At 39.9% G+C, this 23,699-nt stretch overlaps 1 protein-coding gene across 7 annotated transcripts in view; it reads right to left on the bottom strand.

Moving 5' to 3' along the window:
* ATG7 (autophagy related 7) overlaps positions 1–23,699 on the bottom strand; it is a 262,756-nt gene that overhangs the window by 132,991 nt on the left and 106,066 nt on the right. For all 7 annotated transcript variants that reach the window (XM_027863693.1, XM_027863695.1, XM_027863698.1 and 4 more), the window contains exon 18: positions 16,747–16,869. In XM_027863693.1, coding sequence (XP_027719494.1) covers positions 16,747–16,869 — 123 coding nt within the window. The remainder of the gene's footprint in view (positions 1–16,746; positions 16,870–23,699) is intronic.

The raw sequence follows: 23,699 nt of genomic DNA, 5'->3' as shown, positions 1-23,699 counted from the left end.
CCTGTAAAGTGCCTAATGCCCGAAGTTAATGTCAGCAGGAGGCCTTCCTAGCTGACTGCCTGGACACTCTAAGACAATCAATTCAATCCAGGCCCTGAGTTGCTTCAGGACAGCTTGCCCTGATCTTTTTCACTGAAGCGCTTGGCCGGCTGGAGATGGCCTATTAGAGATGGGGAGTGCCACATAGCTGTGGTTCTGCTTCAGTATGGCTGGGAATCTAACACTTGTGTCATCCTTTGTACAATTTCTTTTCAGTTCCTTATTATTTTTCTCTGGGGTGTGTCTGCTTTGTCATGGTAGATTATCAGTATAATAAATGTTTTATCACTACTCAAAGTAAATTAGCTACTGAACTGAATTTCTAATGTCTACTCCAAGTTTCTTCTGTGGATTAAATATGGAGTCACCTTCCCTTTATGACATTTATAAAAACAGAATATATTTTTACCAAAAAAACAAAAACAAAAACAAAAGAAGCACCCAGGTACATTAAGGTTAGCCTAAGAGTATGAAGGGTAACACAAACAAAATATCAGAATTATGTAAGGTAGTGCATCCCAGGGTGGTTACTTTATGCATTATCTTTACAACTCAATTGCAAAAATCTTAAGAGTTTTCTACTTGTATCCCAGTTTAATACCATATGTAAAATTCTCTGTTATCAGCGCGATAACTATTTTTTTGTGCTTAAGGCAAGGGGAAGATTCAACTTCTTTGCAGAATGGTCACCAGGAGGAAAGAAGACCATCCCAGAACACGGAGAGATTTCCACACTATTAAAGGGAATGGCTGTTGTTAGGAAAAGAAGGTGGGGAACGGGAACTGAAGGCACAGCTCCAGAGGGAGGGGTGCGGTGGTAAAGCGCCCTCTGGGACAAGCGCAGTTATTAGAAGTAAGCTAAGGTACCATTGACGGAGCAGGAGAAAGGTCATCCTAATGTTGGGTTGTCAGTACCCTCTAAATTTGGATACCCTGAGATAAAGTTCTGATCATCCTTCCACAGTTATAGCTCTGTTCTGCATGTGGCCCATAGAATGCTGGCATCCTAAAAAGGAACTGCAAGGTATTGGCTATTTAGCATAAACTAATTAAAATATGACTTGTTCATCTGCTCAATCAATAAGTATTTACTGAACAAGGCAGGGGTCTTGATTCTCCTTTCATTTGTCTCATGATACTGTTCTCTTATAACAAATCGTGTCTAACAAATTAAATAATCACAGCATGGAGAGGTCTGCAAAGGAAACCATTGGACCCAGGGTAAGACTGAGCAGGGTCAATGCCTCCACCCAAAACCAAGAAGGATGCAGAGCCTGGCTTTGACTAAAAAGCCCCAAATTAGGAACTAAGGCTAAAGGCATGATTAAACAGAAGACACTAACTAATGTAAAGAATTATTATAAATACAATAATATGCCCACAAATCCAAAGAAAGAAAGAATAATTTCACAACTATAAGGGAAAAAATGGATTTTCCACAAGTACCACATAAATACCTAGAAGAAATGAAGCAAGAGATAAAAAATTAAATAAAAGCTGTGGCGGAAAGAAATGGAATGAGAATAAGTAGATTAGAACAGAAAATGGCAAATCTTACCAAAGTAACCAAAAATCCCTGAAAATTAGAATAGACCAAATAGAAATCAAAGATATCAATCAAATCAAAGTGATAGCTGAACAAAATCAAAAGATTAAAAAAAAAGAAGAAACGTAATGTGTCTAAAAAAGCTGAGCTAAAAAATAGGCCAAGGAGGGATAATTTAAGAATCATTGGATTCCCTAAAAACTATGATTTAAAAAAAAAAAAAGCTCAGATACTATATTTGATAAATGATAACTGTCTATATCTCTTATAACCAGAAGAAAAGGAAAGAAAGAAAGAATCCACCAATCACCTCCAGAAAGAAAGCTCAATTAAAAAACTGCCAGGAATATCATAGCCAAAATTAACAAATTTCCACATCAGAGAAACAAAAATACCACAAACAACCAGAAATAAAGTACCAAGGAACCACAGATAGAATCACACAAGACTCAGAAGCTTCTCCATAAAACGAGAAGAGACCTTGGAATATACTATTTAAAAATATATAGGATATTACAACCAAGAATAACTTATTCTGAAAAACTGAACACAATTCTAAAGGAAAGACAATGGAATGTTAGATGGAATAGAAGATTTTCAAAGATTCTTGATGAAGAGCCAAGTAGGAACTCTAAAATGCAAACACAAGTCTCAAGAGAAAATTCGAAAGGTAAATTTATTTGAACGACTGAAAGGGGCTACATGACAATGCAGGGCTAACATTCTAACAGGGGAAGAAGAAACAAATACCTCTTCAGAACCTAAAGTATTTAAAGGGCTCTGAAGGACTTCATTAAGAAAAACAGGACCTGGGGGTTGAATGATTCTGTACTGAGGTTTTTAAAAGGGGAAATAGACAATAAAAGAAATACACTAGTGCAGAGAGAAGGAAGAAAGGGTTGGAACTTATTATTTCTTATATAGAAAACTATATAAACAAGGCTGAAAGGGTGGGGGTGGAGCAGCCATCATACCACATCTGAACCAGACAAAGGAGGTATGGATGATTAAAAAAAAATGATTTGGCTCATATGGCTCCAGTCCTCCCTTTTTCAGCCTCATGTTAGAATGATACCATTAGGGTTAAGTTCTCACTTCTCTACTTCTCATTCCTAATTTCCTAGTCTGAGTTCCGCATTCCTTAGGTTATTTAGGAAATACCCTCACTATACAGGTTCTATAGATAACAATCTCCCATTGGATTATAATGGCTTTTTGTCTCAAACGATGTATGTTTGAGCCTAAAGAGGCATTCACTGAACCTTCAACAGGAGTGTAGATACCCTCTTCTGTGTGCTATCTACTGTGGGCATGAAGATACACACTGAGACTGTTCTAGCTAGTAACTGTTCTCCTCCCCTTGCAAGTAGCAATAAAGTTTATTAAAGCCATCTCTGTGTGGGATGATGCTTTTTGTCTAGACTCCCTGGCACTACAGGAGAGTTGAATGTGTGTGTGTGTGTGTTTGTATACACACACATACACACTTATACAAAGAGCTCAGTATAAGAATACATCAAACCTAATTCGGAAACAGGAAGGGATAGGGAGAAAAGAGGGTTAAAAGGGAAAATAACACAAAGGAGGGAAGGACTATGAGTCAAACCAACTTCCTGACTCTGAAGGGGATTAAATGAAAAAAGAAAAGAACTGAAAATTCAGCGGGTACCTATTAATAAGGAAATGGTATTTAAAAAAACAAACTGGTATATGAACGTAATAGGATATTATTGTGCTATTAAAAAAATGGTGCAGAATGCTGAGAAGTGGGAACTGATGAAAAGTGAAAAGAGTAAAACAAAGAAAACAATTTATACAATGATGACAACACTGTAAAAAAACCAACCAACCAAACAAACAAAAAACACTTCAACTTTAAAAGACTCATGGACTCTAATCAATGTATTGGCCATTCATGTTTGCTGAGGACCTATGGTAAAGCACAGTGCCTACCTCCTGACAAAGAGGTGATGGTATGGAAGGAGATAGACTTTTTGGACATGGTCCCTGCATAGATTTGTTTTGATTAATTATGCTTATTTGTTACAAAGTATTTTTCTGTTTTAATTGTAGGGAATAATTTTTTAATCACACACAAAAAACAAACAAACCCTAAAAAGAGGAGGACAACTGAAACATTTAAATAAGTACACAAGTAGTACCGAGGGAGTTCAGAAAGAAGCAGAGACAAGTAGGGCAGTTTCTTAGTAAATCAATAAACATTTGTTAAGTGTCAGGCACTGTGCTAAGTGCTGGCGATACAAAAAAAAGCAAAAGACAGTTTCTGCCTTCAAGAAGCTAATGATCTAATGAGGGAGACAACCAGCAAACAAACATGTACAAACAAGCTTTATACAGGATAAACAGAAATAGTTAATGGAGGGAAGGAAATGGCATTAAGAGGAGTTGGGAAAAGCTTCCTGTAGAAGGGATTTAACTGGGATTTGAAAGAAGCCAGGAGGCAGGAATGAGGAGGGAAAGCATGATAGGTTGGGGAAACAGTCAGAGAAAATGCCTGGAGATCAGAGCTGGACTGTCTTGTTTGCAGAACAGCCACAAGGCCTGTGTCACTGGACAGAAGAGTATATGCTAGGTCATAAGAAGACTAGAAAGGGGGTTGGGGGGAAGAAGGCAGGTTATGAAGAACTTCAAAGGCCAAAGAGAGGATTTTGTACTTGATCCTGGAGATGACAGAGAGTCACTGGAGTTATTGAGGAAGGAGGAGACATGGCTGGACCTGGGCTTTAGAGAGATGCTTGAAGCAGGCAGATTCACCGGCAGACTATTGTAATACTCCAAGCATGAGGTGAGGCCTGCACCAGAGGATTGGCAGTGTCAGAGGAGAGGAGGGGGCATATTCGAGAGATGTTCTTTTCCAGGCCATCACCCCTGCAACGGTGACTCTCTCTCTTTTCCCAACATTTTCATCCTCCTCAAACTTCTCATGGCTCCCCTTTCCCCAATCTCTCAGCTGAGAACCTTGTCTTACATTTTATAGAAAAAAAGCTGAGGCCATTTTCAGTTAGGTTCCCTCTTCTCCCCTCTTTCTTACCTCCTATCATTCAGATGCCTTCTGCCATGCTCTCCTCCTTTACCTCTGTCTCACATGATGAGGTGGCCTTATTCCTTACCAAGGCTGACCCCCATACTTGTCCAAGTGACCGCATTGCTCCCTCCACGATCGCCTTACTTATCTTCAATCTTTCCTTGTCTGCTAGATCATTCCCTACTGCCTTTAAACATGCCCATGTCTCTCCCATCCTCAAAAAACACTCACTTGATCCTTCCATCAATGCTAACTATGATCCTATCTTTTCTATCTTTTGTAGCTAAACTTCTCAAAAAGACTGTCTACAACAGGTACCTTCACTTTCTCTCTTTTCACTAGCTTCATAACCCCTTACAATCCAGTTTCTGACCTCATCATTGCATTGAAACTGCTCTCTCTAGAATTACCAATGATCTTAATTGCTGAATTCAATGGCCTTTTCTTAATCTTTGTTTTCCACGGCCTCTGCAGCCTTTGACAGTTACTGACCACCCTCTTCTCCTTTATACTCTCTTCTCTCAAGGTTTCTGGGGCACCAATCTCTCCTGCTTTTCTGCCTATCTACCAGATTGCTCCTCCTTTGCTGGGTCCTCCTCAAGGTCACAGTCTTTAACCACAGGTGTTCGTTCCACAGGCTGTTCTGGGCCCTCTTCTTTTCTCCTTCTTCATCACTTCACTTGGTGATCTCATCAACTCTCATGGATTTATTTATCATTTCTATGCTGATGATTCTCAGATCTTTCTATCACACCCTAATCTCTCAGCTTTTCTCCAGTATTAATCTCCAACCGCCTTTCAAACATCTCAAACTGGATATCCAGTAGACTTCTTAAATTCAACATGTCCAAAACTGAACTTATTGTCTTTTCCCTTAAACTCTCCTCCTAATTTGTGTTACTGTAGAAAGCAACACCATCCTCCCAGTCCCTCAGATTTGCAACCTAGGAGTCATCTTAAATTCTTCACTATCTTCTTACCCCTTCATAGCCAAGCCATTGCCAAGGCCTGCTGATTTCACCTTTGCAGCATTTCTCGAATATGCCCCCTCCTCTCCTGTGACACTGCCAACCTTCTGGTGCAGGCCCTCACCTCATGCTTGGAGTATTACAATAGCCTGCTGGTAGGTCTGCCTGCTTCTCCCTAAGTGTCTCCCTAAAGCCCAGGGCCAACCATGTCATGCTTGTTAAGGGACTAGGGAAAGCTGAGTCGATGAAGAAAAGGGTTTTGAAAATAACAGGTCGAATTTATTATATGCTTTCAAAAAAAACCAAGCAGTATGGAACAAAATTTAAAATTTTAATTTAAACAAATTCAAAAATTTTAAATCTCATATACAATCTTCTTTCTTAGTCTAATTTGAATATGAAAATGCTTATTTGGGGGCATTTATTAAATTCAAAGCAAAAACTATTTTAAAAAAACATGTGAACATATTGAATTATATTTCCCTGCTCTTTTCATTTTTTTTATCCTGGAGTATAAAAAATATAATTAGGTACTACTAAACAGCTGGTGGTAACTACCAGAAATATGGCATGGAACTTCAGAGATTACCCAGTCTAAACCCTATTACTAATGAAGAAACTGAGGCCCAGAGCATGAAGGCAAATTGCCCAAGGAAGGAAATTAAAAACCTCTATATTTGAGCTATGCTATGAGTTCAACCTCAGAAATGTAACATTTATGTTTGTATCTTGAACGGTTTTAGTCTGTTTCCTTCTCCACTTTCCCTGAAGTCTGCCCCTGACTTATTTCTAAAAGGCAAAAGTCTCCACAGAGGGTTGAAAAACTGCATTGATTCCCATACTTTCGGAGGTGACCAATCAAATCAGGCAGACTCCTTGGGCTCAGGAAAACGTAAATGGCCCTGAGTGCAGCAGGCGCTAATTCCAAGACACAGCATTAGCAGAGTACTGTTTCTTGCAAGGTCTTTAGACAACCCACCCTGTAGCTATTATTCCTTGGGCTATGTTTTCACAGCTGCCCTTTTTCTGATTATAAACAGAATAGCTGTTTTGTGCTGTATTTTAGGGTTTCCTTTTTTTTTTTGAGTATGAAACTGAATTCGTTCCTTGGTTATGAAATCTTGCATTAAAGTATAATTTAGCATGCCTCTGAATTAGAGAAGAAAAGATATGAAGTACAAGTGGGGTTCATGTTGAATATGTTCCCTTCACCAACCAATAAATACTGATGGTTTCCCATGTTCAAGGAGTTGTGGGAAAGTGTAGATATGTACATATACATATACATGTGTGTTGTATATGTGCATATGCACACATGTATACAGACATATTTGTGTGTATATGTACATATATATGTACACACCTATAAAAAATAGGGTCCATGAATTCAAGGACCTTACAGTCTACTTGGGTAGACAGATATGTACACGTGAAAAGGCAAATACATGTAAAGGACACTAAATGAATGATCCATATTTCTTTCCAATTATATTAGAATATTATGTCTGACTTTTTTCATCGGGCTACCCTTGGCCTCGGAAGCCTGTGGCCAGCCCCTCAGCCACAGTGAATTACTACTGTAATGCAGGGTCTGTAAGACTCATAGCTGTCTCCAAACAGTAACAGGGAGCTGGTGAAAGTCCTAGTTCTAGCTCTACCTCTAGGAGCGATGTGCCATGAAGAGAGGCATCTTCCTTCCTCGGTTAGCTTCACTGTTAAGATGGAATCTTGAACGATGCCTTCTAGCTCCCTGACAAAACCATCCTGAGAAAACCTGCCCTGCGCCCCAGAAAGGGCCTTGGATTCAGAGCCCAAAGACCTAAGTCTGAACCCTGGCTTTGCTATTGACTTTTTACAGTGCTTTGGGCAAATCAGTTCTGGTCAGCAAACATTTATAAAACTCCATAGGGCTAGGGGCTCGGACTGCACAAAGTTGAAAAATGGCTCATTCCACAACGTTTACACAAGAATAAGAGAGTATGAAGGGAGAAAAGGAAAGATTTAGACCAAGTACTCACCTTGGCACTAACAGCTAACTTTCTTTCCAGCTTGAAACCCTGCAATCTTGTTAAGCGAGATCTCCTCCAGCAACTCTCTTAAGATCTAAAGGTCAAATGCTCAAGAAGTAGAAAATAGGACTAGACCAGGCGAGTTTTTAATTGTAAAGTTAATTACTAAAGTGGACAGAGCTTTGGACTTGAAGTCAGAAGACCTGAGTCCAAATCCTGCCTCTGACTCTAACTAGTTGTGTGACCCTGCGCAAGTCACTTAACCTCTCCAACTCTGTTGCTCCATTTGTAAAATTAGATTATACTCAACAGCTTCTAAATCTATGATCATATAAATTATAATGTAAGATTGATCATTAATTTTGTTGCAAAATTTTAGTATAAGTATTTTTTAAGAAAATCTTTAAGTTGAACCTCACTGCCAAGAAATCTAGTCCAAGAAATACATGAAGAACGGTCTCTACTACAATATAGGGCACAAGGTGCAGGTTTGTATAAGACCTCTGACAAAGGGACACCCAACACCTCTCCAGACAGACTGCTTCACGTTTGCAGCTTTCCAACTGACAGCAAGTGTGTTCCTATAGGAAGCCTCAATTTGCTTCTTTAAAACCTGCTGTCCTCCGGAGTCAAGCTGTGTAAATCTAATCCCTGGGATCCCAGACAGCCCTGCAAATATGGCTGTTAGGTGGTATTACTCTCCCCACCCCCAGACTTCTCCAGGCTAAACATCCTCACTTCCTTCATCTGATTCTTATGTGGCAGGAATTCAGGGCCCTCTATCCCTGTCCCCCTCCCCAATCTTTACATTGCCCTGCCCTCACATCTGGAGCACCTCCTCCCCACTGAAGTCCCTCCCTTCTTTCTGGATGAGGCTCAAGCACCACCTTGTGCATAAAGCCTTTCCTGATCCCCAAAGCTTGGTGCCCACCTCCCCTAACTACCTTGTATTTATCGTTCGCGCGCGCGTGTGTGTGTGTGTGTGTGTGTGTTGGTCCCTCTGGTGGAGTGTGACCTCCCTGGGAGCAGAAATTATTTCACTTTTTTGTCTTTGTGAGCCCAGAATCCAGCACAGTGCTTAATATAAAATGGGCTGCTGATAGATGTTTGTTGATGATGGAAGAAAACCACCTTGCTCCTTCATGGCAGAGACCATATAGGGTCTATATCTGAATCTGTTTGGCATTTTGTTAAAAGGAACGAGACCTGTCTTACATAGATCTTTTCACCTTAAACTGTTCATCAAAAGCACGTAGGAAAAAAAATGTGGTCCTACCTGCCCCTAGCTCTACATATCTAAATTGATATTTTTAATGTTTCAGTTTAATATCAACCCTTTAAACCTAACATCGTCAAGTTTCTATTTAAAAAAACAACAAGCAACAAAAAACAGTGATTTGTGGATAGTTCATGCACGCTCCCTCGTGATTTTTTCTCTTTAGTTTTTTTCTTACTTTTCGGTAGCTAGTCACCACTATGCATATTACTTTGCCCTTATGTAAGGTTCAGTACTACTTGGATTAAAATGTTTATTTGAAAGGAAAACCAAGATTGAATTATTATGCCTACCCTACATAGTATTCAGGGGCTAGGAGATGTGAGCTAAACACAAATGAACCTAATAAAAAAAATTAGTGTATTAATTACTCTTTCAACCTAAGGAGTCACAAGTAATTAAATATAGTCATTAAATTTAAGATGGAAACATGTACAATAGGCCAGTGACAATGGACTGTGTTTTCATTTGAGAAGTCTATAACAAGTAGCTATATATACAGAGATAAATAATGACATATGTACATGTGACTGTACTATTTATGCCCATGTAATAAAATAAATACACATACACATATACAACTAATTGATATCTCTGAGAATCAAGTTATTAACTACAGAAGAGATAAGGAGGGAACTAACTGGAAGAAAAATGCCTTTAAAGTCCTTGGAGAATAAGGGCAAAGACGGAAGAATGAAATGAACAGTTGGGCCTTTTGGAAATACAAAGAAAGGCTGACCAGTCAGATTAAAAAAAACAACAAAATGCAACATTTTAAACCATAACTTGGTTTTCACTGTAATCCTATATATTTTATTCTGTGCATTTAGAAACATTATTCTAGGAAGGGGTGCATAGGCTTTACCAGTCTGCCAAAGGGGTCCATGACACCCAAGTCTTGGAAGCCCTTCTCTAAACATCATGGGCACAAGAAGGCATTCTACTGATGGAATCCTGAAGTGAGGCCCATTCTATTGTCCAGTTTTCACTGACAGCCTGTTCTACAGACAGAGAATGTGAGACCGCCACAGAAAGTACAAAACAAAAGAGAGCATGATTATGCCACACACACAAAACTTGGGTCATTTTTTAGGCCATTAGCAGATTTTTCAGGTGAGTTGGCTCAAAAGTGGCAAATTTTCATCTTTGAAATGGAAAGATATTATGTGGAACCCAGTCTGGTTAAGTTCAATGATTGACCACACAGGCAGTGGTGTGTGGGGTTCACAATGAAGTGCAACTACAAAACAAGGAAGGTGACTTGCTGGTGTGGCTCTGAGTATAATGTCTAAGGAGAATGATGACAGCAGTGTCTCTGAAACAAGCTTCTAATCTCCTCAGGTCCTTGGCACAAAGGTTCTTAAATAAACGTTGGAATAGTTTACATTGAAATTTTCATTTGTATGTGTAAGCTGTTATGTGTTTGTAAAAAACAAGTCTTGTTAACTCCTACTCATGTTGCATCCATATGATCTTTGTTTTTTTTAATTTGACTTGGCTTTTAGATTTTATGTTTCCTCTTTCTCCCAGTTTCTTATAGGACATTCAAATGGATTATGCAGTTGGGAACCCCTCATCTGGAGACAGGGTTTCTCTGGCCAAATTCCCATCAAGGAAAGTCTTTGTCTTCAGATAAGGTCTTGGTCTTAAAGGCCATTGCCCTAATACCAACTCACGTTATCTTCACACAACGCCTCATCTTATACAGATGATAATCCAGAAAGCAAATACAAGTGACACATTGTACAGGATGAGTCTTGATTGAGATACTACTTACCATCATTTCAAAAACCAGCCTAAGAACCATGTGACTTCTTGCCTGCCCTCTCACTGATGAAGCAAACAATGGTTAAAGCTCTCATTTAGAGAGATGTCAAGGCAGAGATGTGCTGCTTAGAAGCAGCCTGGCAGAAGGTGTGGGGATAAGCAAGCCCGACTCACAGGCAGATCTGACAGGTACCAAAGTAATCTTTCTCCGTTAGAAATGGAGCCTAAGTGCTGATGTGGGAGTTTCCCATAGCTTCAACTGACCTCCAAAGGCATATCTGTCATCAGAGGATCTTGATGAAGCTGTATATCAATATCTGACTGCTGTTAAAAAACAAAACAAAAAAAAATTGTTCCGCAGGAACCAAATCAAAACCAGCTGTGAGTGGGAGAGGCCAAAAACTCAGTGTAATTGCAAAAAGTCCAGCAGAAACACTTGTTAATTGTGTTATTTACTTTGCTGAACAGTAAATTGCCACACCAATTTAGTCCTATCACATGACTATAATGCTTTTCATATGACTTTAATGCTATGAGAGAAATGAGCATTTATTTTCTAGACTCCTCATGCCAGTGAAAGATGAATCAAATTCTCTACCATCATTCAGGACCACCCTATCAGCCCTGCTCCTCTGGGTGGGGTGGCAGAGTTATGGAGGGAGAGTCCCAGGACTAGTACACACAGGCCAAACATACTCCATTCACTAAGCCCCCAAGGCTGCTAACTTTAAAAAGAAAAAAAAAAGCGTAAAGAATACAAGGGACATGGAAACTTCGCTGGGAGGAACTGATAATAGTGTACTAAAAAACAAAGAAGTCCCAGGCCCACGAGCATGTTAAAAAGCTAAAAGCAAAGGTTGACATTTCAAGGAAGGAAAGGCTAGTTGACTGAAAGGCTCTGGGAAGGCTTCCTAGAAGAGGTGACGTTTGAACTGGGCTTTAAAAGATGGATATGCATTCAACAGGTGAAGGAAAGGAACAGCACACATGCAAAAGAATAGAAAAACAGAAAAAGGGTATGTACAGCAAGTGGCCTAGTTTGACTTGCTCAAAAGATGAGACAGGAGGGAGAGAAGAGTGTGAGATAAGTTTGAAAAGAAAGGATGGATCATGTGGTACAAGACCTTAAATGCTAATCTAAGGAGTTCAAACTTGACTCAACATTAAATAGGGTGTCTGTGAAGGGATTAGTGAAGTAGTGATATGTATAGAGAGAAGGTAAATCTGGAAGCTGTGTAAAAGATGGTTTGGAGGGAAAACAGAGGTGGGAAGACTCATTAGCAGGCTACTGCAATAGTCTAGAAAGATGGCCATGAAATTCTATTGAGGGGAGGGGCAGTGGGAATTGAACAGAAGGGATAGACTCAAGAGGCCTCGAAAGGTGGAATCAAAAGGACTTTTTAGCTGGTTGGGTACAGAGGCAAAAGAGAGAGGAGTCTTAACACAAAGTTGCAAACATGGTGTCATATTTGACAGTTAACACTGTCATCTTCTATTGTTATTTGGCTTCTTTGTTCACTTCCTCTGGGAGGTGGTAATCAATTCTCTGAGAAGGCAACTGAGTCTTATCCATCTCTTAGGTGCCTGACGTGGCTTTGATACTTGATAATTGAAAAGGCCAAAAACCATGGAACAACTGAATGGATGACTCACTCTGTCTTAGAAGTAACAGTGAAGAGTGTTCTTCTTTGGTGTTCTTTCTTTGTCGGTGTGACCCTCTCTGGCACCCAAAAGGACAGAATTAAAGAAGCTCAATTCAAATAACCTATTAGTTATTTCTAGGCTTGGTGATGGAAGATGAAATGAGCTAAACTCCAATGCCCATTTTCCACAGAAGCCTTGGGAATCAGCTTTCATCAGCAATTGCTGTTAGGCTGGGAAAAGGACACTGTGGGCCCACAGGTTTTGGCAATGAGCTAGGATTAGGGTTTCAAACTATGAGGAAACAGTGAGAGGATCTGTACATTTATGTATGACCTGTACACAACCTATAACTCTGCAAATGAGTTTGATTCTTGTAGCTAGGGCCCAGATTATGAGAGGATGCTGGGATGAGGAGGACAAAGGATTATGCAGTTGGAAAGCCTGTATCTGGACAGAGGGTTTCTCTGGCCAAATTCCCATCAAGGAAGGCCTCTGTCTTCAAATAAGGTCTTGGGTCTTAAAGGCTGTTGCCCTAATACCAACTCACATTATCTTCACAATGCTTCATCTTATACAGATGACAATCCAGAGAGCACACACAAGTGACACATTGTACAGGATGAGTCTTGGGGCCGGTGTTCAATGCTGAACAGGTCCTTCTAAAGATCTAATGGGACTGGGCACCCACACCGACTGTCTCCCTGAACGATGAATGGGGAAGTACACCTATAACAAATGCTTACATCGTGAAGTGTCCAAGCTGCTCTGAGTCAAGGAGAAAGTCTTCAGAAATGGACAGTGGTGAGAAATAACACCACCCACTTCTTTTTTTTTTTTTTGGTGAGGGCAGTTGGAGTTAAGTGACTTGCCCAGAGTCACACAGCTAGTGAGTGTTATGTGCCTGAGACCAGATTTGAACTCAGGTCCTCCCGACTCCAGAGCTAGTGCTCTATCCACCTAGCTGCCCCCCACCCACTTCTTTACTTACCAAAAGGGAACAAATGTCAGGCAAGAGACCACTGGTATTAAAGGAAGCAGACTGGACTGTGATTTCATTAATACAGGAAACTCCTATGAAGTGAGATACCCTCTATGAACACATGTCAGAACCTTCTTTACAATTTACGGGCTTAGAGAGCTGTCTGTGGCCCTAAGAGTTCGAGGAACTTGCTCTGGATCATACATGTGCCAGTAGTGAAACTTGAACCCAGCACGTCCTGGATTCAAGGCTGGATCTCCATCTGTACACCCTAATGCCTCTCAAAAGCATAGAAAAATAGTTGGATTTAACTGTCTTGATTTCCGTGAAGACAAAGTAGTTGTTCCTAGGACTGCATGTCTAAAGCTGAAAAGAACCTCAGAAGCTATTCTAAATCCCTTCATCTCAGAGAGAAAGAAATTGTGGCTGGTCCAAGGTCACCTAGGCAGTAAGCACCAGAGGCTGAATTTGAACTCAGTTCCTCTGACATACAACAAACTACATCAATAGGCGAATGTTTTTTATAATAAAGTTTGGTTGGTTAAAACATTTAGCCAAAGTCAGGTGATTTAATGAAGAAGGAATTTAGCAAGCCAAGAAAAGTAGTGTGCTGGAAAGAGTGTTGGCCTTGAGGCCATGGAACCCTATGCTCAGGTTGCACCTCTGACACTATCAGGGTGAATCAGTTTCCTCATCTATAAAATGGGGCTAATGAGAACTGTGGTATCTATATTACAGAGTCACTGGGAGGCCCAAATGAGATAACAGATGTAAAGCACTTTACAAACCTTAAAAAAAATATAGAAATGTCTATGAGTTGTTGTTAGGACCCTGAAATCCTGAAAGACAGAACTTCAAATTTTCACTGGTGAATATCTTTGGATACACTGTGAATCAGAGCTACAAACCAAAGTACTCCCCTTATGGAGATAACTGTTTTCCCCATGCTTTCCTCCCAAGGCTATCTGGAGACTAAGACAGTGTAGGAAAGCTGTTAGAACACTGTGGTCAAGCATCAAAGTGGCATGGTAGCAAACTGGACTTCTGCCACTGATACCAAACAAAAGGTTACTTTTAATATGACCTGATAAAAACAAGGACTGCTCCTCTTCTCTCAGGGCTGATGGTTATTAATGGACTCCAGGATTACAAACTTAGGAAAAGGTGTGCTGGTAAATGTTTAACAACCAGCTCTCCAGGGAAAAAGTACACATGACACACTTCTGAGTTTAATCTGCACTATTCACATTTATCTCCATCGCTTTCTTAAGTTTAGACAATCAACAAAACAACAAATCAAGCCATGGTTTACAGCATTTGCCATTTTCCAAGGTGTAAATGTTCACACTGAATATTTGACAAATCAGTTCTCGTGAGCTAGTATGAGTGAGCCTCAGTACTCCTCTGAATGTAGGTAGGTAGAGGTAAGTTTGGGGAAATGTCTAAAATTTGTAGGTAATGCAAGCAAGGATTCCAATACGAGAGGGATTTAGTTTCCTGATTTGTTCACAGGGACTTCTTTGTCTTACCCTAGAGGTACTCGATTCCTTTGGATCAAATGACAGGACAGATTGCTAATGTTTGACAATTAAATGAGGAGCCTCAGTGAGACCATAAAGCTGGAGCTACAGACCCTCCACTACCTCCCTATGGCTTCTCTGCATATTACCAGCTTAGGCTCAGGAACCTGAAGCTGTTCCCAGCTCCGGGTCATTAACATCAGCTCTGTGTGAAAGGCCAGGCAGAAATTCACCCAACCAACTTATTCAGTAAAATGCTTGAGCTGCCTCCAGTGAAATAAAAAAGGATCACATTTTCTTGGCATGGTGTAGAGTTCCATACACTATTTACATACTACAGAGCAGAGCCAATCAAAAGGAAAAGCATCTGTTATCAAAACAGTGGCATGAACTCCCACTTGAAGGACCCCAGAAATAGTGGGGATATTCCAGAGGATTCAATGTGAATTCCTAATCGACTTCAAAAGATCACAATCACTATAATGCTCTGGAACTTTGTGAGTACCCTAAAGCAAATCCACATCCCCAAAATACACAATGTTCCAGGGACCCTGCATTTCATGGGCCTTAATTATTCCAGGGCTTACCTCTTGATCTGCTGACCTGACCTTCTAGTTCAGATCACTGCATGTGAAATAGTTCCTGAACTCAGGTGCAACAGACATGGCCCTAGAGTCGATGCTGTATACTCCAGCAGGACAAATGGAAACCTAGGAAATGCTTCTATCTTTGTCTAGTCAACCCAGTGTATAAGTAGTCCAACTTTTGTTTGTATAGCTTATCACAACTCCAAAAGTTCCTCATTTTTCATTTGAACAATTTTATCAAAGTAACAAAGAAAAATCATTTGTTCCCATATTTCTATATATAGAAACTCTCCACTTGTCCAACTAACCAGATTAACATTGGCTTGGTCACAAATCTATCTCTAGCCAGAGTATTCACTTGTCGCATAACAACGACTGTTCAGGAAGGCAAAATAAACAGCCCGTCTTGCAAAAATAGGCTTAAAAAAAGCCATTTCCACCCCCATTCCCTCTGCCACTTGCTGTGTATCTACCCATAAGGTTATGATTTTCTACAAATGTTTTGCTAGTGAACAAAAAGAATCACACAGAACAGTCACTGTCAGGGCTTCAAACATATACCAAGCTAAGAGGCATCTGATCTTCTAGAGAAGAGCTTCTTAAGCAGGGGGTCAGCAAACTTGGGTGGCTTTTTTATTGTAACAACTGCACTTCTTTTGTAATCCTTTGTATTTTATGTATTTAAAAGCATGATTCTGAGACAGGGTCTCTAGACTTCTTAGCTCCAGACTGCTGCCCAAGGGGGTCCCTGACACAAACAATGTGAAGGACCCCCGCTCTAGAGCCACAGTCAAGCCAATGACAAAGGGGAGAAATGCTTTATTTGGTAGAAAAAAGGCTGACAAAAGAGAAACTACTGAGAAGGGTGCCTCAGCATCCTTCTCTTAGAATCAGGGTGCATTCTTTTGGAATAGCTTTAGAATTTTTAGAATTCTTTTAGAATGAATCTGCCTCTCAAATAAAATCCAGTTTCTGCTTTATTCACATAATCAGGTCCAATGTCTCCACTGTGAAACTGATTCACAGGTGAAGATCATACATAACCTGGCTGGAGATTACATACCTCCATTACATAGCAATGGGAACATCTCCACTGAGGTATGAAAATACCTTCTGAGCAGATAATTCTAGGAGACATCAGCGGTGCTCAGCACAAAGGATTTCGTGAGTAACACTCAATACACACAGCCCTCCACTGATGTAAGAAAGTTTCTGATAGCGAGCAGATGATCACCAGACTTACTCAACAGCATTTGCTCTAATGCAACTTGATGACTCTGCCCCTTTTCTGCAGAGCTGAATATTACTAGAGAAAGACTTGGAACACAGTGGGCCTTAACACAAGAAGCTTGGTTTTCTTCTTACCTCAGCAGCTTGAGTCTCTTGGTGTAACAAAGTAAGTCCGGTCAAGTCTTCTAAGAAGGAATGTGAAGAATTAAACACTTTTGCCAGGAAATTAAATCCTTCTTTCTCATATTGATCAAGGACCTGTAAAACAGTTTTGTTTTTTGTTTTTAGAAAAAAGGTTTATAAAACATATTATGGACTTAGTCTGGAACAAATACCTGCCCAAAATGCTGTAATTGTAGAAATAAGACAAAACTAGACTTGAATCTGGTAAAAAGAGTATTGCAGACTCTGGGGTCTGCTTCATTTTTTAAAGGGAAGAAAATTAATTTGGGGAGAATTGCTATTTCCCATTTCTATCTTGTAAGAAAAGATTTCCAACCACACCTGTCAGGTGTGCAAAGTGCACACACCTCTCCCCTGAATGGTTTCACAAAAATTCACCAGGGCCATGACATACTTCTTTATCCTCATATCAGTATTTGTCCTCACTAGAAGCTAATAAGCATAGCACCTTGCAATCAGTCAACAAGTATTTATTAAGTACCTACTGAGCTAGACACTCTGCTAAGCACTGGTAATAGAAAGAAAGGCAAAAACATTACCTGCCTCCAAGGGTCTTAAATATAAAAGGTACTTAATAAATACTTAATGAATGAATAAATCAATGTATCAAGTAGTTCTGATGTGAATCTAAGCTTTCATTTGTAACAAATAGTGTACTAAGTGCTAGCTAAATCTCTATGTCTTTTGAAATCTCTGTTCTTTTAAGACAGGGTGGGGAACCTTTGGCCTCGAGGTCCTCAAGTTTGGCTCGGGTGCCGCATGAGGCCCCCCTTTAGATTTCTAAATATTATAACTTTACCAGCTCTAAGCTTGAGGCTGCAGGTTCCCCATCCCTGTTTTAAGAAATAAAATACAACTTAAATTACTGGAGGGATATTTGGTGCTCATGGCTGTCCTGTGCCAATATAATAAAAAAAGACAATACTACTTAAATTAATCTGCGGATTCAATTTAACCAATCAAATTACCATGGTATTTTATAAAACTAGATAAAATAATTAAAAAATTCATTTCAAGTAATAAATATCTAGACTCTCAAAGGAAAAATTTTTTTTGGGGGGGGGCTAGGCAATGGGGTTAAGTGACTTGCCCAGGGTCACCCAGCTAGTAAGTGTCAAGTGTCTAAGGCTGGATTTGAACTCAGGCCCTCCTGACTCCAGGGCCAGTGCTCTATCTACTACACCACCTAGCTGCAACTTCAAAGGAAATTTTTTAAAAAGGAATGAAGTGGGAATAGTACTTCCAAATTATACTCAAATTATACTATTAAGCAACTGCCATCAAAACTATTCAGTGCTGGTTAAAAAACAGAAAAGTTAATCAGTTGAACAGACTAGATACAGAAAAATCAAAAATAACTGAACTCAATAATCTAGTATTTGATAAAAGTGCAACTATAAGTTATTTGGGGAAGAACTCTCTATTTGACAAGAATTGCTGGGGAAAATAGAAAGAAATTTGGCAGAAATTAGGTTTAGACCAACATCTTTTACCATATACCATAATAAGCTTAAAGATATGTGACCTAAATATTAAAGTTATGCCCAAGGGAAGAGAACCATGAAGAAACAGAGAACCTACAGCAGAACAGGCTGGCTGAGGGCAAAGAATTAGATCTGAAAGGAGAATTTACCTTAAGCTCCAGAAGCAGAGGAATGCCCAGCAGGTTCTGGCCCAATATTCATCTTCCCTATACTTGTTCCTCCTATTGAGTCCACTGTTGATTTTGAAACATCTTCTATTGAATGCAAAACCTTTCACCAAACTCTATGAATACTAAGGGTGTATGATATCAACAGTTGAACTCCAGATGTTCAAGTCTTAGGAAGCAGCCTGAGGCACTTAGAAATGAAGTGTCTTGAAAAAGCTGATAAGGACCATGCCAAATCCAGCACTCTATGCAGTTCTCTGAGTTCTCCCTACAAAACATACTAATTCACATTCAAATTTTAAAACAAACAACATTTATTAAGCACCTGCTACATTCCAGGCATTGAACTGGGAGCCAAGAATACAAAGACAAAAAAAAAGTCTTGCCTTCAAGGCCTAGTCCCTACTAGAAGGATACAAGAAGTATACAGATAGGAAAACACAAAGTATATGAAGTAATAGTAAAGTAATTCTGATAGGGTGAAAGTATGGAACCAAGGGCCACACAGAAAGGCCTTAGATAAGAGGTGAAATCAGCTACATTCTTAAAGGAAGCAGGGAATAAATCAGCTTTTCAGGAAGCTAGGAATGAGTTGACTTCTCAGGTAGCTAGGGTTAGGGTGAGAATCTGAAGCCTAAAACATAGAGTCAGGTCTGAATCTGGGAGGAGGGAACAGAATTGCCTAATCTGCATTCGTCCTTACGTTCCAAAGCCCTCAGAGAAAAGATCTGGATGAGAATGTTCTTCCAGGCCAATTCAAGTACTTCTTGAACACCTATTCCAGGGTGGGGAATCTGCGGATCAATTTGTTCTGCGACGTTCGGATTCAGTTAAGGGGCTGCACTTGAGGACCTAGAGGGCCACAGGTTCCCCAACCCTGACCTATTCTATATTGATCAGATACTGATCTTTTGGAGGAAGAAATTCCCTGTACTTCATGTGCTCTAACATTCATTCCACTATATCAAAAGCCCACCTTTGAGACTTTATAAACATTCCAACTAATCAGATCGTGCATTACTCAAGGCCCTTTGTCCTTTCCCCTTTTAGCCTTCTAAATGTTGGCTATTAGCCACAGTGATTCAGTTCCAGAAATAAGGTGATGGCTGAAAAAAAAAGGGGTATAAAAAACAAGAGTTCCCAGTGAGGAATTATTGTTCCTAGACTCAGAAAAAAAAATACAAAATAAGTTCTCTTTTTCTAGCTGACCAGTACTGTGAGGTTAGGAGTAAGGAATCTTTAATCCTCAGTAAGCCATGGAGCCAAAACGTTCTCTGCCTAGCACAATGAGCCCCTGCATGCCAAAGTTTCCAATTAATAGTGAGAAAGGAAAAGTGGAAGAAAAATCCAAAAAAGTTGAGCAATTCCAGAGGTGAGGCTTTTGGGATCTTGACTGAACTTTTGGCTTTTCAATGCAGTGCCAGAAAGAACCTCTCAGTAACAGAAATCAGATGCAGCAAAAGCAAAAACTGCAAAAGAGAGAAGTACATATCCATAATCAGGACATACAGAAAGTCAAGTGCTGAAACATCAACAATACTACCTAAGTTCTGAGCCCCCTAAAAATTTTATTTTGGAAAAAAAAATAATCTTCTGAAGGTATTTTTCATCATGCATTTTCTGATATTCTCTTTCTATGCTGTGAAGCTAATCTATATAACAAGATATAAGCAGCTTATAAATGTACAAATTATTTCTTTCATAATAATTCAACATTCCTAAATAGAAGGAAACAAAATCCATCCAAAAAGTTCTCTCTCCAAATGAATGACATGTGTACAGATAAAATTTTATGAACTCTTCTGAAGGCATACTTCACATAAAAAGTGTCCTTTATTTCACAGAACAGACATAATCCTGAAAAATATGTCCAAAATTTTGATGAATCAAATCACATTTTACATTCATTTACAGAGGCTAGCTTCCTATTTAGAGTAATATTTCAAAGGTTCCCTTGGTAACATAATTGTTCCCTTTCATAACATAAACAATAATTCCTAAGCTTTATTCAATTTCTAAGGCTGGCTTTTCTTTAAACAGGGCACAGCTGTATACATATCTTGGATAATGCTATGTCTTCTTCAAATATTAGGCCTTTAACCTAACAGGTGCTCAATACATGTTTGTTGGCCTGAACCTGTCATGTCTCCCCTTCTTGAGAACCTTCAGTGATTCCCCAATATCTATTAGGTTAAGTATCTATTTCTCAAACTGACATTCACTATCCTCCATTAACAGGGTATTATCTAACTACAGCTTTTACTGCCTCTGTACTGGAACCAAACCAGTCCCTTTAGCATTTTAAAAACAATTCCCACCCGAGTCTGTCTTTATGCTATTCCTTTACCTAAAACGGAGTCCCCAGTTCTCACGTGTCAATACAAATCACATAATTCTTTCAAAGTATGTGGCACATTAGAAAACTACAACAAAAGCCTGGAAAGTGGGGCTCTGCCACTACTAAAACTAAAATAAACATATGTATTAACATGCTTACACAAATTCTGAGTAAACTATTCTAGATAAGTAACATTTCATTTTCTTTATATTTACATAAATTTATAGTTAAAAAATTAGTTTCACAAAAATTAAATTTTATCCTTACAACACTCTCTGTAATTAACTTCCATCGAGTCAGTATTTCCCCACTCCAGTGACTTTATTCAACCCCATCCATTATGGTCGGTCTCCCTGCTCCCAATTTCCAAAACAAGGGGTTTGAGCTTTACCTCCTTTGTTGTTCTTTTAATGCATATCAAGCACCCAATCAAAATTCAGTAGTGGTTGTTCACCCACCTCCAGGACACACCACATCTTTCCTCAATGAGTTCAGTGCCTAGCTTACACTCTTTCTACCCTTTCCTACTTCTGTCCTTTTACTAGGGGACTTCAAACATCTTAACCTCCCATTTCCTCAACTTCCTCATTTCCCATGACCTCCTTACCCTTGATCTTTCCATCACCTCCAAATGCACCACTTCCACATTCATGAACTCTGATATTGTCTTTTTTTTAGGGGGGGGCAATTGGGGTTAAGTGACTTGCCCAGGGTCACACAGCTAGTAAGTGTCAAGTGTTTGGTCTGAGGCCGGATTTGAACTCAGGTCCTCCTGACTTCAGGGCCAGTGCTCTATCCACCTAGTTGCCCCTTATTGTCTTCTTTGATCACAGGCTTTTGTCATTCTACATCTCCCTCTCCCTTGCAACCAAACTCTCTGTTCACTGTGACCTCCAATCCCTCTATCTCCCAGTTTTGTCTCAGCAATCATTCCTACAAAGGCTACACTTTCCACCTTTTCTCATCTTGATTCCCTGGTGAATCAGTTCAACTCTACACTGTCCCTTGCTCCCTTATCCTATTAACCATCTTGTCCTGCCAAGCCTTGGTCTTGGAATACCCTTAACCATGTTCTGCCTTTGTTCCTATTCACACATAACTGATTGAAGCTGGAGAAATCACAAAACTGTGCTGACTGAAGCCACAACAAATTTACATTACATAACCTCAACTAGGCCCTCACTGCAGCAAGGCAATCCTTCTACACCTCCCTAATTGACTCACTCTCCCACTGCCCACGTCAGCTTGTCCAGACTTCTTCATCACTCCTCAAATGTCCCACAGATCCCAGTCCTTCAGCCCTCTCAACTGAGAACCTTACCTCATATTTCACCTAAAAAAACAAAGTCATTTGATAAGAGCTCCCTCTTCTCTCCCTTTCTTCATCTCATATCGCTCAGATGCCTTCAAGAACTATCTCCTCCTTCACCTCTGTCTCACAAGAAACGGTGGCCCTTCTCCCTGCCAAAGCAAACCCTTCTACATACACAACTAATCTCATTCCATCCCACCTTCTCCGACTGATTGCCCCCACAATCATCCCCACTCTCTCACTTATCTTCTGTCTATCGCTGCTCCTTACAGCCTACAAACATGCTCAAGGCTCCCACATCCTCAAAAAACCCTCACTTGATCCACCCACCCCCACGAGCTGTCATTCAACACCTCTCCTCCTTTTTATGAGTAAACTTCTTAAAAAGGTCATCTTCAATTTGTGCCTCCACTTCCTTTCCTCTCTCTTCAGTCTGGCTTCTTCATCATTCAACTGAAACTACTCTCTCTAAAGTTACTAATGATCTTTTAATTGCTAAATCTAATGACCTTTTCTCAATCTTCATTCTTCTTGACCTTTCTGTAACCTTTGTCCAGTCAATCGCCTTCTCCTTGATCAAGGGGAAATAAAGTAGAAGCATTGACTGTAGATGGCCTTCTCAAGGAATATAGCCATAAAAAGGAGCAGAAGAAGAGGACACAGCTAGCAGGGACAGAAGGGTCAAGTGAGGGTTTTCTGAAATGGGGAAGACACGGACATATGTGTAGGCTGTAGAGAAGTAGCTAATAGGCAGGAGGTGACTGAAGATTAATGAAAAAATAGAGGTGACAGAGTGGGCAGTCTGCAGAAAACAGGTTAGAATGAGATCACGTGTGCATATAGAGGGGTTTGCTTTGGTAGGAAGAATGGCCACCTCTTTGTATGAAACAGAAGTGAAGGAGGAGATAGTTGTATAAAGTATCTGAATGATATGAGATAAGGAAAAGGGAGGAGTTCTCAGAAAATAGCTTCCATTTTTTTTAGCGAAATATGAGACAAAGTTCTCAGCTGAAAGGATTGGGGCAGGGGGAGTTCTGAGAGGTCTGAGGAAGGATGAAAAACTTTGGGAAAACTGCTGTCATGAGTGAGATATTGAATTGATTAGGGAGGCCTAAGAAAACTGCCCTTCTGCAGCGGGGCCAAGTTAAGATTACATAACATAGACATGTTTTATGATCATAGATTTGAAAATAGAGGCAACCTTAGAGGCAATACAACATGACCCCCTCATTTTACAGGTGAGGATCAGAGGCCCAGAGCAATTATGTGACTAGAAGGGGATAAAAAACTAGGGTGAGTATAACAAAGGAATCAACAGGAAAAAAACAAAGGCTGATGGGAGAGTACAAATGTTGAGAGTGAGAATTATAAACTAAATATTGGAGAGCTGGAGGACTGAGAATGATGACAAGGAAAGATAAGGTAAGTATTCATTCTTATGAAGGAAGTGAAAGAGAAGATGTAGAAGCCCTTCCCAAACTCCTCACCCTGCCCCACCCCCAACAACCAACTGGTCCCAATGATGAAAGATGACATCATTCCTCCCTGCCCTGCTCCAGAAAGCAAGGGCTCCTTTCTGTTGGCTCCCTTCTGTTCAAATGGGT

This window comes from Vombatus ursinus, unplaced genomic scaffold, assembly GCF_900497805.2.
Source record: "Vombatus ursinus unplaced genomic scaffold, bare-nosed wombat genome assembly UNPS02014773.1, whole genome shotgun sequence".
In the NCBI taxonomy this organism is placed as follows: domain Eukaryota; kingdom Metazoa; phylum Chordata; class Mammalia; order Diprotodontia; family Vombatidae; genus Vombatus; species Vombatus ursinus.
Note: the sequence above shows the minus strand (reverse complement) of the source record. Positions and strands in the feature narration are given on the sequence as shown.